This window comes from Schistocerca nitens, chromosome 9 (assembly GCF_023898315.1).
Source record: "Schistocerca nitens isolate TAMUIC-IGC-003100 chromosome 9, iqSchNite1.1, whole genome shotgun sequence".
Classification (NCBI taxonomy): Eukaryota; Metazoa; Arthropoda; class Insecta; order Orthoptera; family Acrididae; genus Schistocerca; species Schistocerca nitens.
The window spans coordinates 437,582,325-437,597,805 of NC_064622.1; the positions used below are offsets into that span (position 1 = coordinate 437,582,325).

Here is a 15,481-nt window from a genome sequence, read left to right on the forward strand (position 1 = left end):
TTGAATATTATACCTTAGCTGCCAATTTCTGATCAAAGCCTATATTTATTAATGGTGTTATTCCATTTACTGTGTGGAACTGTATGTACCGTGTTTTGTCAAAAGTTTAATGAGAGCCCATTTGCAGAGAACCACTTTATGATTTTCTGAATAACATTGTTTGCAATTTCACAAGTTAATTCTTGTCTGTTGGGTGTGATAGCTATACTTGTATCATCGGCAAAGAGTACCAGCTTTGCATCTTTGTGAATATAGAATGGCAAGTCATTAATATATATTAAGAACAGCAGAGGACCCAAGACCGAACCTTGTGGCACCCCATTCTTGATTGTCCACAGTTTGAGATATCACCAGTTTTTTGCATATTATGTGAACTGCTTATTTCAACTTTCTGCCCTCTTCCAGTTAGGTACGATTTAAACCATTTGAGCGCTGTCCCATTCACATCACAGTACTTGAGCTTATCTAGACGTATTCCATGATTTACACAATCAAAAGCCTTACAGAGATCACATAAAATCCCAATGGATGACTTCCAGTTACTCAAGGCATTTAATATTTCATTAGTGAAAGTATATACAGCATTTTCCGTTGAAAATCCTTTCTGGAAACCAAACTGACATTTTGTTAAAACTTTATTTTTACAAAGGTGTGAAGCTACTCTACCATACATTAGTTTTTCAAGAATTTTGGATAAGGCAGTCAGAAGAGAGATTGGGCAGTAGTAGTCGACAACAGACATATCCCCTTTTTTATGCAGTGGTTTAACAATGGCATACTTCAGTCTATCTGGGAAAATAGCCTGCTTCAGAGAGCTAAGAATCCCACTAATCTCTTGGGAACAAGCATTTATTATGCTGCTGGAAATGCCATCAATTCCATGTGAGCTTTTAGTCTTGAGAGAGTTTATTATCTTCCTAATTTCAGAAGGAGAGGTGGGTGGAATTTCAATTGTATCAGATGGTGTGGGCAAGGTCTCTTCCATTAACTGCCTTGCTTCTTCTAATGAACATTTAGATCCTATTTTCTCTACAACATTTAAGAACTGATTACTCAAAATGTTTTAGACATCCGGCTTGTTGTTTCTCAAGTTTCCATTCGCTTCGATGGTAATACCGTCATCCTGTACTCTTGGTCATCCTGTACTCTTGGTTGCCCTGTCTCCTTTGTAATAATATTCCAAATTGTTTTGATTTTGTTATTAGAGGTATTAATCTCAGACATGATGCACATGCTTCTGGACTTTATTATAACCTTTCTTAATGTAGCACAGTAGTTTTTATAATATTTGGCAGTTTCTGGGTCTTTACTCTTTCTTGTCGTTAGATACAGTTCCCATTTGTGGTTACAAGATATTTTTATTCCTTTAGTAACTAAGGTTTTTGCATGGTTTCTTATAATTAGATTTAACTACTTTCTTGGGGAAACAGTTTTCAAATTCTCTTACAAGTGTATCATGAAATAAAGTTATATTTTAAATTAGCATTGGGTTCCTTGTACACCTAATCCCAGTCTAACTGCTGAAGATTTTCTCTGAAATTTCTAATTGTTGAGTCATTAATTGAACACACAGTTTTGGAGGGTAGTTTTGAATTACTGAATGGAGCTATGTCATATACTGTAAATAGCTGAGCACCAAGATCAGAAAGGCCATTCTCAACAGGACAAGAATTTAGGTTTTTAAACTTATCGGTCTATAAATGTGTTATCTATCAATGTGCTGCTGTCCTTTACTACCCGAGTAGGAAAATTAATGACAGATGTCAAACTGAAAGAACTGAGCAAGACTTCCAGGGCATTCTTCCTATTATACTCTTTCAGTGAACCAACATTGAAGTCCCCACATATAATAATTTGCTTTCCCCTATCTGACAGCTAGCACAACATGGCATCCAAGTTTTCCAGGAATAAATGAAAGTTTCCTGAAGGGGACCTATATACTGTTACAGTTATAAAAGCCCTCCTCCAGTTTAAGTTGACAGGCACATACTTCTATATGTTGCTCTAGACAAAACTTTTTTGTATCTAACCTTTTTACACAGTGATAACTTTTGACATATGGGCTGATAAAATAAAATTTTCATTGTGCAGTGGTACAGAAATTGTAATGAAACTAACTGACATATTATAACTGTGGGATGACTCAAACTCAGACCATTACTTGGTGAAAGCAATTATCTTACCAACTGTGCATACCAATGCGGAAAAACTAAGTCATTGCCATTGTCACAAACGTGCAAGAACATTTGTAGTTGTGATATATTTGTTCCGGGTGTATACGTGGACAACGAAAAAAAATTCCCGGATTTCCTGATTAAAAATACACTTTCTCCCGGGTGAAAACATACTTTTTTCCCTGTTAACTGGCAATATATTTTCTCTCAGAACTGTATAACTTATCAGTCCTTTGAATGATTATGGTTTTATACACGGGCTTAGAAATTCTCTGCGCTTTAGAAAACTAAACACGGATAAAAAAACCCGTTTCGGAAAGATCTTTGATCTTTATCAACATGTACGCTACGTATTTTTGAATTACGAAAGTATAAATTCGAATTCCACCAAACACCAAATGTTACTTTCCAAAGCATTAATATCGACATTGCGATGTGCTTTTGTAAGCCAGTCATAGCTCATGTCACATGATCTCGCCAGCCGATGACAGCGGGTATTCAGAGCTTAGGACACGTGATGTAGTCAGCCAGTAGCAACATCACTGTTAAGTAGCACAAATACACAAACAGAAAAAGTTAATGGTTTAAATTAATATACATAATGTTGCTACACGAAACAAAAAGCTTACACATATAATATTGGTCTATAAGATTAATACGCTGAAAGAGAAGCAACGCTTTCACATATAATGTTGGACTTTTATGCGCGTATTACAATTTACGATATATTACACAAATGTGCCACTAAAATTTTTAATGACAACATAAATGTCTGATCTTCTGGGCTTGAAATTCATCCAAACGGATCGTCATTAAAGAGCAGATTTTTAAATGAGAGCCAAACACTCTGTGATTTAAGAAATTCATCGTTCATTCTCGCACATTGCTCAACTTGCGTAAAAGGAAATTTGCTTTGATTGTAACGCTTTTCAAACTACCATTCGGAATATTTTCCCATGACCTGTTAGAAGTAGTTTCATTTCTGCAGTTGCCAGAGAGCGCCAGATGACAGTCGTCACAGCGCTTGTTCAGCTACGATGCCATAGGGAGCCCATATGTTCGTACATGTAAAACATTAAAAGATCTTACATTATGTCATAAAAGAAACAAGACATCAGGGAATACTCCAAGAGCATCAAAATTTCGTGACCCATACTAAAATGTGCACATTTAAAGTGCACTTTCATATGTCCAGATTCCCAGTGAAGTAGGCCATAATCTGATATTAAGCTTATCCTATGCGGTTTTCGGGATGTCAATTTTCTTGGAGTACCAATAGTGTGTTACCTCATGTTTGGTTGTTTATTATGGCATAATGCCATACGTGCTAGAAGTTGAAAACACGCACTTGAAATTCAGCGAACAGTGTGTGGAATTAAACACTTTGTTTCAAATATATTTTCTGCCTCAGCGGAAAAAATTAATAAAGGAAAATTTCTTTAGCAAACTGACAAAAATAACTTCATTGTTCTGCAATGCAATTAAGGCGTGACTGTCAGGAAGGTGGAAATAAAATAAAATCTGCAACTAACAACATATTTTAGCCTTCCATAATTATGTGAATGTATTCTAATTCACTTGATAGCTCCCGGCTACAGAAATCTGTTTTGTTTTCATTTGACGTGACAGCAGTAAACGAAGAGGAAACAGCAAAATCACTAAACGTAAACACGGGTCACATGGAGACTACCCACTTCCCCACTATAGCTCAGACTGCTCTGCGCATCAGCCCCGGGTATACGGTATTTCCGAACCGCGGAAACACGCCACCGTTCCCTCAAGCACTTGAGATAGGACGTCAAAATTTTAAAAATAAGGAAAAAAAAAAAGAATTTTCAAAAATATATTCATTTTGTAGTGCACAGTTTTCTGAATAGTCTGATGCATAAAACATATGTGTTCGAAGAAATGTAAAACATGTTATTTGGTCGTAAGTGCGCCATATTGCAGTGCCTCGCCTCCTCACGCAGCATTCTTTTATCCACGTCACTGTATTTCGCTATGTGGAATTGAAACGTGTATATTTTCTAATGGATGCCATCAAACTGTAACCATGACAATGGAAATTGAAATGTCCTGTGGTGCCTCTCCTGCTTACAATAAGCCGTTTTGACATCTTGTCCCTCTTTTTCATTAAAAAAAAAGAACTCTTCAGAAAATATGCACTCTTTATTCCCTATCAGCTAACAACTTGCTGCTTTGTGTGACATAAGATTAAATATCCGATACACAGACCCAGTAAAGACATGAGACAAACAAGACAATACACATTTATTCAATCCTTAGCTCCTAGACTTTTTTCTCTCTAATCCTGCTACAGCTCTACATGACGTACTTTCCTTCCTGCGAAAGTTCGTCAAATGGTTTTCTACATGAAAATTCGAAACGGCGCTGCCTAATACTGAAAAAGCTGTTAATACAAATAGGGCCCAAGACTGGTGTGGTTTCCCGATCTGATTATGTCTAATTTGTCACTGTCTGCTAGATAAAACAAACTAAGCCTTTCTAATACTGCAACAGTTGTAACACACACTAAATAAACAAGATTGTTTTGGCACAAACAGTCTCTCATGGTTCACGTTTGGGTTCCTGTTGTCATGTCCTAGTTCATGAACCATGGGCAACGTGTGAGTGGCCAAGTAAGTGGTCCTGACAGTCAGGATACCAGTTACTTTGGAATAAGGCTGGGCATCTCGGACATATTCTGAGTCGTGGTCACCTTTGTGCTCAGACGGCAAAGACTACCAAATCCACCGGTTAGTCCCTCAACCGTTAGGGGTAAAACCCAATGGGAGCTGGGGCAAGTAAGGCTAGCTACCTGCTTCCGTGGTACTTCAAATATGATGCTGGCAACAATCAGAGCAAAATGCCTCGGACCTTTGGAGGTTACGGAGGCCCACCTCTAATTGACAAACCAGGGACTCCTAAGATACGACTCGGCAAACGAATGGTAACGAGATGGGGAGCTATTAATATTAATGGGGGCTACTCTGGGAAGAAGGTAGATTAGCAGAGGCTGCAAGTAAGATGGGGTTGGACGTTTTAGCTGTTAGTGACATTCGGGTAAGGGGTGAGAAAGAAGAGGAAGTGGGAGAATACAAGGTTTACCTGACAGGAGTCAAAGCAGGAATAGCAAAATGGGGTGTAGGGCTTTACATCAGGAAAGTAATGGAACCAAGCGTAGTTGCAATAAGGTACGTAAACGAACGACTGATGTGGATAGATTTGACAGTGTCTAGCAAGAAAATTAGGATTGTGTCAGTATATTCGCATTGTGGAGGGACATATCAAGATAAGATGGATAATTTGTATGACACACTCAGTGACATAGTTGTTAGAGTAAAGGACAATGACAGTGTTCTGCTCATAGGTGATTTTAATGCCAGGATTGGAAATCGAACAGAAGGGTATCAAAAGGTTATGGGTAAATTTCGAGAGGATATGGAGACCAACAGGAACGGGAAATAACTCTTGGATTTCTGTGCCAGTATGGGCTTAGTAATCACAAACTCCTTTTTTAAACATAAGAACATTCATCGGTATACTTGGGAAGGCAGGGGAACCAAATCTGTCATTGCCTATATAATAACAGATCAGGAATTCAGGAAGGCTGTGAGGGACACACATGTATTCAGGGGATTCTTTGATGAAACTGATCACTATTTAATCTGCAATGAAATTGGTATTGTGAGGCTGAAAGTGCAGGACGTCAGGTCCATATGTAGGAGGATAAGAGTGGAGAAACTTCAGGATAAGGAAATCAGGCACAAGTACATAACAGTGATCTCAGAAAGGTAGCAGTTAGTTGAATGTAGTCAATTACAGTCATTGGAAAAGGAATGGACAAGGTACAGGGACACAGTACTAGAAGTGACTAAAGAATGTCTTGGAACAGTAGTAGGTAGGATGAAGCAAACAGCTTGGTGGAATGACACAGTCAAGGCAGCCTGTAAAAGGAAAAAGAAGGCTTATAAAAAATGGCTACATACTAGAACTCAGGTAGACAGAGAAAGTTATGTTGAAGAAAGAAACAAAGCCAAACAGATAATTGCAGCATCCAAGAAGAAATCTTGGGAAGACTTTGGAAACAGGTCAGAGACTTTGGGTCAAGCTGCTGGAAAACCATTCTGGAGTGTAATTAGCAGTCTTTGAAAGGGAGGTAAGAAGGAAATGACAAGTATTTTGGAAAGTCAGGAAAACTGCTGGTGAATCCTGTTGATGCCTTGGGCAGATGGAGGGAATATTTTGAAGAATTGCTCAATGTCGGTGAAAATACGATCAGTAATGTTTCAGATTTCGATGGAAATAGGATCACATTTGAGGAAGTGGAGGAAATGGTCAATATACTGCAGTGCAATAAAGCGGCTGGGGTGGATGAAATTAAGTCAGAACTCATCAAATACAGTGGAATGTCAGGTCTTAAATGGCTACACAGGATAATTGAAATGGCGTGGGAGTCGGGACAGGTTCCATCAGACTGGACGAAAGCAGTAATCACACCAATCTTTAAACATGGACACAGAAAAGATTGTAACAACTACAGAGGTACCTCTTTAATCAGGTATTGTTGAAAGGAAAGTGAGAGTATTAGTTAAGGACAAAGTAATGTCAGTGGGAAAGAGATATAAACAGATTGAGTGCCAAATAGGAGGAACAAAGTTAGAATAGGTGGACGGTTTCAAGTACTTAGGCTGCATATTCTCACAGGATGGCAACATAGTGAAAGAACTGGAAGCGAGGTGTAGCAAAGCTAATGCAATGAGCACTCAGCTACGATCTACTCTATTCTGCAAGAAGGAAGTCAGTACCAAGACTAAGTTACCTGTGCACCGTTTTCGACCAACTTTGTTGTATGGGAGCGAAAGCTGGGTGGATTCAGGTTACCTTATCAATACGGTTTAGGTTACGGTTATGAAAGTAGCTAGGATGATTGCAGGTACTAGTAGATGGGAACAATGGCAGGAGGGTGTCCACAATGAGGAAATCAAAGAAAAACTGGGAATGAACTCTATAGATGTAGCAGTCAGGGCGAACAGGCTTAGATGGTGGGGGCATGTTACGTGCATGGGAGAAGCAAGGTTACCCAAGAGACTCATGGGTTCAGCAGTAGAGGGTAGGAGGAGTCGGGGTAGACCAAGAAGAAGGTACCTGGATTCGGTTAAGAATGATTTTGAAGGAATAGGCTTAACATCAGAAGAGGCATCAATGTTAGCACTGAATAGGGGATCATGGAGGAATTTTATAATGGGGACTATGCTCCAGACTGAACACTGAAAGGCATAATCAGTCTTAAATGATGGTGATGACGATGATGATGATGAGTCTCTCTTGTAACGACAGATTATAATTCACAAAGTATCAATATCAAATGCCTATTAGACCTCCTGCAAGCAAAAAGCTTAACGCTAGGGAATAGTTTCACACTTCATTCATACGCTCCAGTTTCTCAAGCATGTGAACGAAAAGTAGTAGTACGAAATTTTTATACAAACTTGGAATCATCATATTGTTCCATAATTTGTGTAATGTCCCTGTTCCCCTCCTTCCTCGTTACAACAAACAGTCTTGTTATCACTAACTCTGTAACTATATACCTGCCAATGTCAAAGATTATACACAGGTTAACTTCACTAACTCTGCCAGAATCCCCGGTTTACTTATCCCGCAATTATTCTCTGGTTAGGCATTGTTACATGCTCGTACAACGCGTTTTCTGTGCTTCTTCCAAAATAGAAGTTAAAGCAGCTGCTAGATGGGGACTGTACAACTGGCCGCTACTAGTAGAGCGATCTGGCAAAAATTTTCCGTCAAAATTTCATTTTCTTCAATACACAGAGAAGGTAATACATAATCTTTCTTACCTGTTACTCATTTATTTCCACTCCTGCAGTCTGAATCTATGGATTTCGCTAATAATTATAACAATGCTCATCATTCGCAAACCCAATCAACCAGACAATCACAAAGCAGTAACTGCTTGTAACTGCTAAAACTAATCTAATGTAAACAGTTGTGACTTCATGCTCATCGGAGGCGTAGTCTTCCTAAAGCCTTTGACACATTTTTCTGTTGGTAGACGCTGGTATGAGCACTGTGTTTTGTTGCTGTATATGGCGTATTTCCTTTGCAATTTAAGTTTCATTTTCGTTTTTTCTCTCGTTCATGTTTTATTGAGCTGCAGTATTATCCGCAGTAACGGGATACAGTAATATCCTTTGTTAGAGTATCGGTTCTTACCAGTCAAAATTACAAAAATTTAACTGAAAACAAAAAAACAATGAAAAATTCCCGGAATTCTCCCGTATCAAAAAATTCCCAGGTTTTTCCCATTTCTCCTGGTTGTCCCGGGTCGTACACGCCCTGTTGTTACATTATGTACAATGAAGTTTGGAATGTGGGAGAAAGGTACTGGCAGAAGTGGAACTGTGAGGGCAGTTCATCAGTCATCCTGTGATAGTTCAGATGGTGGAGCACTTGCCCACGAAAGGCAAAGGTCTCTGTCTCGAGCCCCAGTTTTAATGTGCCAGGAACTTTCAAGCACCTTGTGTTTTGCAAGTAAAGCTGTTATTTATTGAACTACACAGGCACAACTGACAATCAAACCACACAGCTCCATTTTTTTCCACAAGAGCTAGTAGAGCCGTGGAGTGGAATGGCTCGCCGCTAGCTGGCTACAGACCCCGTGTCGGCCTCAGAGGGTCAAACCAATGACCCACTATGAACTGGAACACTGGCCACGCATCTACGGCTGTGTGTAGCTGGTGGTGTGACACACCCATGGTCCTGGAGAGCTGCCACACTTGAATGAATCTCATTAGAAACCCGCACCTATTTATATGCGTCTGTGCGCCTCTGTTTTTCCTATACGCGCCACTCCGCAACACGCACTCATAACCGCTAGGTTGGCCAGTTGGCCCCTTCTTCCTGTGATTTGCGACATGCAAAGCTGCTAAGTATACTACGAGGGTTGTTTTTTAAGTAAGGGCCGTTTTTATTTTTAAAAATAGATACAAATACTTTCGTAAAAATACTTTTATTTTTTGATTCTACACACTTTTACCTATTTGTCTACATAGTTGCCTTGTTTATTTAAGCACGGGCCATACCGTACAACTAAGTTTTTAATTCCCTCTTCAAAGAATTCGGCCACCTGCTCCGACAGCCAAGAGTTCACGGCCGCTTTCACTTCATCGTCGTCACTGAAGCGCTGCCTGCCAAGATGGTGTTTCAGGTACCGGAAAAGGTGAAAATCGCTAGGAGCAAGGTCGGGGCTGTATGGTGCATGGTCCAAAACTTCCCAGCCAAAAGAATCAACCAAATCACGAGTCTTTTGAGAGGTGTGAGGCCTAGCGTTATCGTGCAGGAGCAAAACTCCTTTTGTCAGCATGCCGCGCCTTTTGTTTTGAATTGCTCTGCGGAGCTTCTTTAGAGTTGCACAGTAGGCATTTGAGTTGATTGTCGTTCCTCATGGCATAAAGTCCACTAGAAAAACACCACGCCGGTCCTAGAACACAGTTGCCATAATCTTGCGCTTTGACAGCGTCTATTTGGCTTTGACCTTGATGGGTGAGGTTGTGTGTCGCCATTCCATCGATTGTCGCTTGCTTTCAGGAGTGATATGGGATACCCATGTTTCATCTCCAGTGACAAGTTGACTCAACATGTCATCCCCTCCTTCCTCGTAACGAATCAAAAAGTCCAATGAAGTGGCAAATCTCTTCCCTTTGTTGTCCTCTGTGAGGAGTCTGGGTACCCACCGAGAACACAATTTTGTACAAAACCGATCTTGAAACTTGTGGAAATTCCAAAGAAAGAAAGGAAATTGTGAATCTTCTGTCCTCATGAATCTTTGTTTCGACTGCAGCCACCAAATCATCAGTGATCACAGAGGGCCGGCCTGAGCGTTCTTCGTCATGGACGTTTTGACGGCCATTTTTAAACTCTCTATGCCATTGACGCACTTTACCTTTACTCATTGCATTCAAGCCATAAACTTCTGTTAACTGACAATGAATTTCTGCAGCTGTTAGGCTTCTCGCGGTCAAAAAACGTATCACTGACCGTATCTTACACGCGGCGGGCGATTCAATAATCGTAAACATTATAAAGTAGCACAGCGATGCGTACATGGCAGCTACAGAGCTGCAACTTGCATCAGTGTGAATGGGAAGGATGCCGGCGGCGAGGTGGCTTGTTGTGGCGTCTGCGCAAGCTACGGGACTATACGAACGGCACTTACTTAAAAAACAACCCTCGTATTTCAGCAATTTGATGGCCCTGTAGCCTCTATTCTACTTCGCAACTGTTGGTATGCGTAACTCACTGCAATCTGGCCTGCAACTGGCTGTAACTTGTGCTCATAATATTGCACAAAACTAACTTTTCCTATCCTAAACTGTGGTGCCACTACAGCATTAAAAATACACGTGTTGTGCAGTAGTTCAGGTTCAATGAACCATGTTCAGAAGTTCACCCCTATTCTCAGTAAAATGCTGCCATTGATACACAAAAACAAATGCCAATACTCACAACAGTTTCTTCTTTAGTGTTGCTCTGTTCAGATTCTTCTGATGGTCTCCCGCCTGTGTCAGCTGATATCTGCATGTAAGAAAACAAAGTGAGGCCACACAGGTATCTAAATGCCCAATTATAAGGTCTGTGATCAAGTTATAATGGTCTGGTACTACAGAGTAAACAGAATTTCTATTCATTTTGAAAGTAATGGTAAGTAGTAATGTGGCAACTCATTCTTCCTCAACACTAAATTCCATCTCCAGCTCCCATATTAAAAAAAAAAGTCTGTTACATTGGATGACAAACACAGCAATGATTGTATATCATCTTCAATTTCAGTTACATGAATAAAATGTTGCCTACATACAGGAAATTTTCAGAAAAAATTTTAACTGACATTACATACACTTATAAAAGAGATTAGATTAGATTAGATTAGATTAGTACTTGTTCCATAGATCAGGAATACGACACTTCGAATGATGTGGATATGCTATATGGCTATCTGTCAGACTTTTCATGCTATTAGGTAAGTGACCAAAGACTTTTGTGGCAGCATAATTTACCCCTTTCTGAGCCAAAGTTAGATTTAACCTTGAGTAGTGAAGATCATCCTTTCTCCTAGTGTTGTAGCCATGTACACCGCTATTACTTCTGAATTCGTTCGGATTGTTAATAACTAATTTCATAAGTGACTTTATATATTGTGAGATTACAGTCAAGATCTCTAGCTCTTTAAATAAGTGTCTGCAGGACGATCTTGGATGAGCTCCAGCAATTACTCTGAATACACGCTTTTGTACAATGAACACTCTTTTACTCAATGATGAGTTACCCCAGAATATGATGCCATACGAAAGAATAGAATGAAAATAGGCATTGTAAGCTAATTTACTGAGATGTATATCGCCGCAATGACCCTAATAGCATAAGTAGCTCAACTCAAACGTTTCAGCAGATCTTCAGTGTGTTTTTTTCCAATTCAACCCCTCATCAATGCATACACCTAGAAATTTTGAATATTATGCCTTCGCTACCGATTTCTGATCAAAGCCTATATTTATTAATGGTGTTATTCCATTTACTGTGTGGAACTGTATGTACTGTGTTTTGTCAGAGTATAATGAGAGCCCATTTGCAGAGAACCACTTAATGATTTTCTGCAAAAACATCGTTTACAGTTTCACCAGTTAATTCTCGTCTGTTGGGTGTGATAGCTATACTTGTATCGTCAGCAAAAAATACCAGCTTTGCATCTTTGTGAATATAGAATGGCAAGTCATTACTATATATTAAGAACAGCAGAGAACCAAAGACCGAACCTTGCGGCACCCCATTCTTGATTGTTCCATAGTTTGAGATACCACCAGTTTTTTGCATATTATGTGAACTGCTTATTTCAACTTTCTTCCCTCTTCCAGTTAGGTATGATTTAAATCATTTGAGTGCTGTGCCATTCATACCACAGTACATGAGCTTATCTAGAATTATCAATGATTTACACAATCAAAAGCCTTAGAGAGACCACAAAAAATCCCAACGGGTGACTTCCGGTTACTCAGAGCGTTTAGCATTTCTCTTAGTGAAAGTATATAGAGCATTTTCCGTTGAAAACCCTTTCTGGAAACCAAACTGACATTTTGTTGAAACTTTATTTTTACAAAGGTGTGAAGCTACTCTACCATACATTACTTTTTCAAGAATTTTGGATAAGGCAGTCAGAAGAGAGATTGGGCAATAGTAGTCGACAACAGACATATCCCCTTTTTCATGCAATGGTTTAACAATGGCATACTTCAGTCTATCTGGGAAAATAGCCTGCTTCAGAGAGCTATTACGTATGTGGCTAAGAATCCCACTTATCTCTTGGGAACAAGCTTTTATTATCCTGCTGGAAATGCCATCAATTCCATGTGAGCTTTTATTCTTGAGAAAGTTTATTATCTTCCTAATTTCAGAAGGAGAGGTGGGTTGAATTTCAATTGTATCAAATGGTGTGGGTAAGGCCTCTTGCATTAACTGGTTTTCAAATTCTCTTACAAGCGTATCATGAAATAAAGTTATATTTTAAATTAGCATCGGGTTCCTTGTACACCATATCCCAGTCTAACTGCTGAAGATATTCTCTGAAATTTCTAATTGTTGGGTCATTAATTGAACACACAGTTTTGGAGGGTAGTTTTGAATTACTGAATGGAGCTATGTCATATACTGTAACTAGCTGAGCACCACAATCAGAAAGACCATTCTCAACAGGACGAGAATTTATGTTTTTACACTTATCTTGGTCTCTAAATGTGTTATCTAGCAATGTGCTGCTGTCCTTTACTACCCGAGTAGGAAAATTAATGACAGATGTCAAACTGAAAGAACTGAGCAAGACTTCCAGGGCATTCTTCCTATTACACTCTTTCAGTGAATCAACATTGAAGTCCCCGCAAATAATAATAGCCAATTGCAACATCACTGTTAAGTAGCGCAAACACACAAACAGAAAAAGTTAATGGTTTAAATTAATATACATAATGTTGCTACACAAAACAAAAACCTTTCACATATAATATTGATCTATAAGATTAATATGCTGAAAGACAAGCTATGCTTTCACATATAATGTTGGCCTTTTATGCACGTATTACAATTTACGATATATTGCACGAATGTGCCACTACAATTTTTAGTAACGACATAAATGTCTGATCTTCTGGGCTCGAAATTCATCTATATGGCTCGTCACCAAGAGTTGATTTTTAAATGAGAGTCAAACACTCTGTGATTTAAGAAATTCATCGAATATTCTCGCACATTGCTCAACTTGCGTAAAAGGAAATTTGCTTTGATGGTAACACTTTTCAAACTACTATTCGGAATGTTTTCCTGCGACCTGTTAGAAGTAGTTTAAATTTCTGCAGTTGCCAGAGAGCGCCAGATGACAGTCGTCACAGCGCTTGTGCAGCTACGATGCCGTAGGGAGCCAATGTGTTCGTACGTGTGAAACATTAAAAGATCTTACATTATGTCATAAAAGAAACAAGACATCAGGGAATACTCCAAGAGCATTGGAATTTCGTGATCCATACTAAAATGTGCACATTTAAAGTGCACTTTCGTATGTCCAGATTCCCCGTTAAGTAGGCCACGACCTGATATTAAGCTTATCAATGCAGTTTTCGGGATGTATTTCGGGATGTAAATTTTCTTGGAGTACAAATACAGTGTTACCTCATGTTTGGTTGTTTATTATGGCATGATGCCGTACGTGCAAAACTTGAAAAGGCGCACTTGAAATGCAGCAAACAGTGTGTGGAATTATACACTTAGTTTCAAATATATTTTCTGCCTCAGCGGAAAAGATTAATAAAAGAAAATTTCTTTAGCAAACAGACAAAAATAACTTCATTGTTCTGCAAGGCAATTATCGCATGACTGTCAGGAAGGTGGAAATAAAGTAAAATCTGCAACTAACAACACATTTTATCCTTCCATAATTATATGAATGTATTTTAATTCACTTGATATCTCCCGGCTAAAGTAAAATCTGCAACTAACAACACATTTTATTCTTCCATAATTATATGAATGTATTTTAATTCACTTGATAGCTCCCGGCTACAGAAATCTGTTTTGTTTTCATTTGACGTGACAGCAGTAAACGAAGAGGAAACAGCAAAATCACTAAACGTAAACACGGGTCACATGGAGACTACCCATTTCCCCACTATAGCTCAGACTGCTCTGCGCATCAGCCCCGGGTATACGGTATTTCCGAACCGCGGAAACACCCCACCGTTCCCTCGAGCACTTGACATAGGACGTCAAAATTTTAAAAATAAGGGAAAAAAATGGATTTTCAAAAATATATTCATTTGGTAGTGCACAGGTTTCTGAATAGTCTGATGCATAAAACATATGTGTTCGAGGAAATGTAAAACATGTTATTTGGTCGTAAGTGCGCCATATTGCAGTGCCTCGCCTCCTCACACAGTATTCTTCTATCGCACGTCACTGTATTTCGCTATGTGGAATTGAAACGTGTATATTTTCTAATGGATGCCATCAAACCGTATTCAGGACAATGGAAATTAAAATTTCCTGTGGTGCCTCTCCTGCTTACAGTCAGCTGGTTTGACATCTTGTCCCTCTTTTTCATTAAAAGAAAAAAAGAACTCTTCAGAAAATATGCACTCTTTATGCCCTATCAGCTAACAACTTGCTGCTTTGTGTGACATAAAATTAAATATAGGATACATAGACCCAGTAAAGGCATGAGACAAGCAAGACAATACACATTTATCCAATCCTTAGCTCCTAGAATTTTTTTTCTCTCTAATCTTGCTACAGCTTTACATAATGTACTTTCCTTTCTGTGAAAGTTGGTCAAACGTTTTGCTACATGAAAAATCCAAATGGCGCTGCCTGATACTGAAAAAGCTGTTAGGCTAATACAAATAGGGCCCAAGACTGGTGTGGTTTCCTGATCTGATTACGGCTATTTTGTCACTGTCTGCTAGATAAAACAAACTAAGCCTTTCTAATACTGCAACAATTGTAACACACAATAAATAAACGAGACTGTTTTGGCACAAATGGTCTTTCTTGTATCGACAGAATATAATTCACAAAGTACCAATTTCAAATGCCTATTATTTATTTTTTATTTATTTATTTATTTATTTATTTATTTATTGTTCTGTGGGACCAAATTAAGGAGAAGTCTCCATGGTCATGGAACGAGTCAATACATGAAATTATAACACGATAGTAGAAATAGATAAAATGAAATATAAGAAACA

General features: G+C 38.9%; 1 protein-coding gene across 2 annotated transcripts in view; it reads right to left on the reverse strand.

Annotated features, from left to right (window-relative positions):
- Nucleotides 1-15,481, reverse strand: part of LOC126203740 (uncharacterized) — an 82,187-nt gene that overhangs the window by 30,818 nt on the left and 35,888 nt on the right. For both annotated transcript variants that reach the window (XM_049938108.1, XM_049938107.1), the window contains one exon: nucleotides 10,704-10,772. In XM_049938108.1, the coding sequence (XP_049794065.1) occupies nucleotides 10,704-10,772 (69 nt within the window). The remainder of the gene's footprint in view (nucleotides 1-10,703; nucleotides 10,773-15,481) is intronic.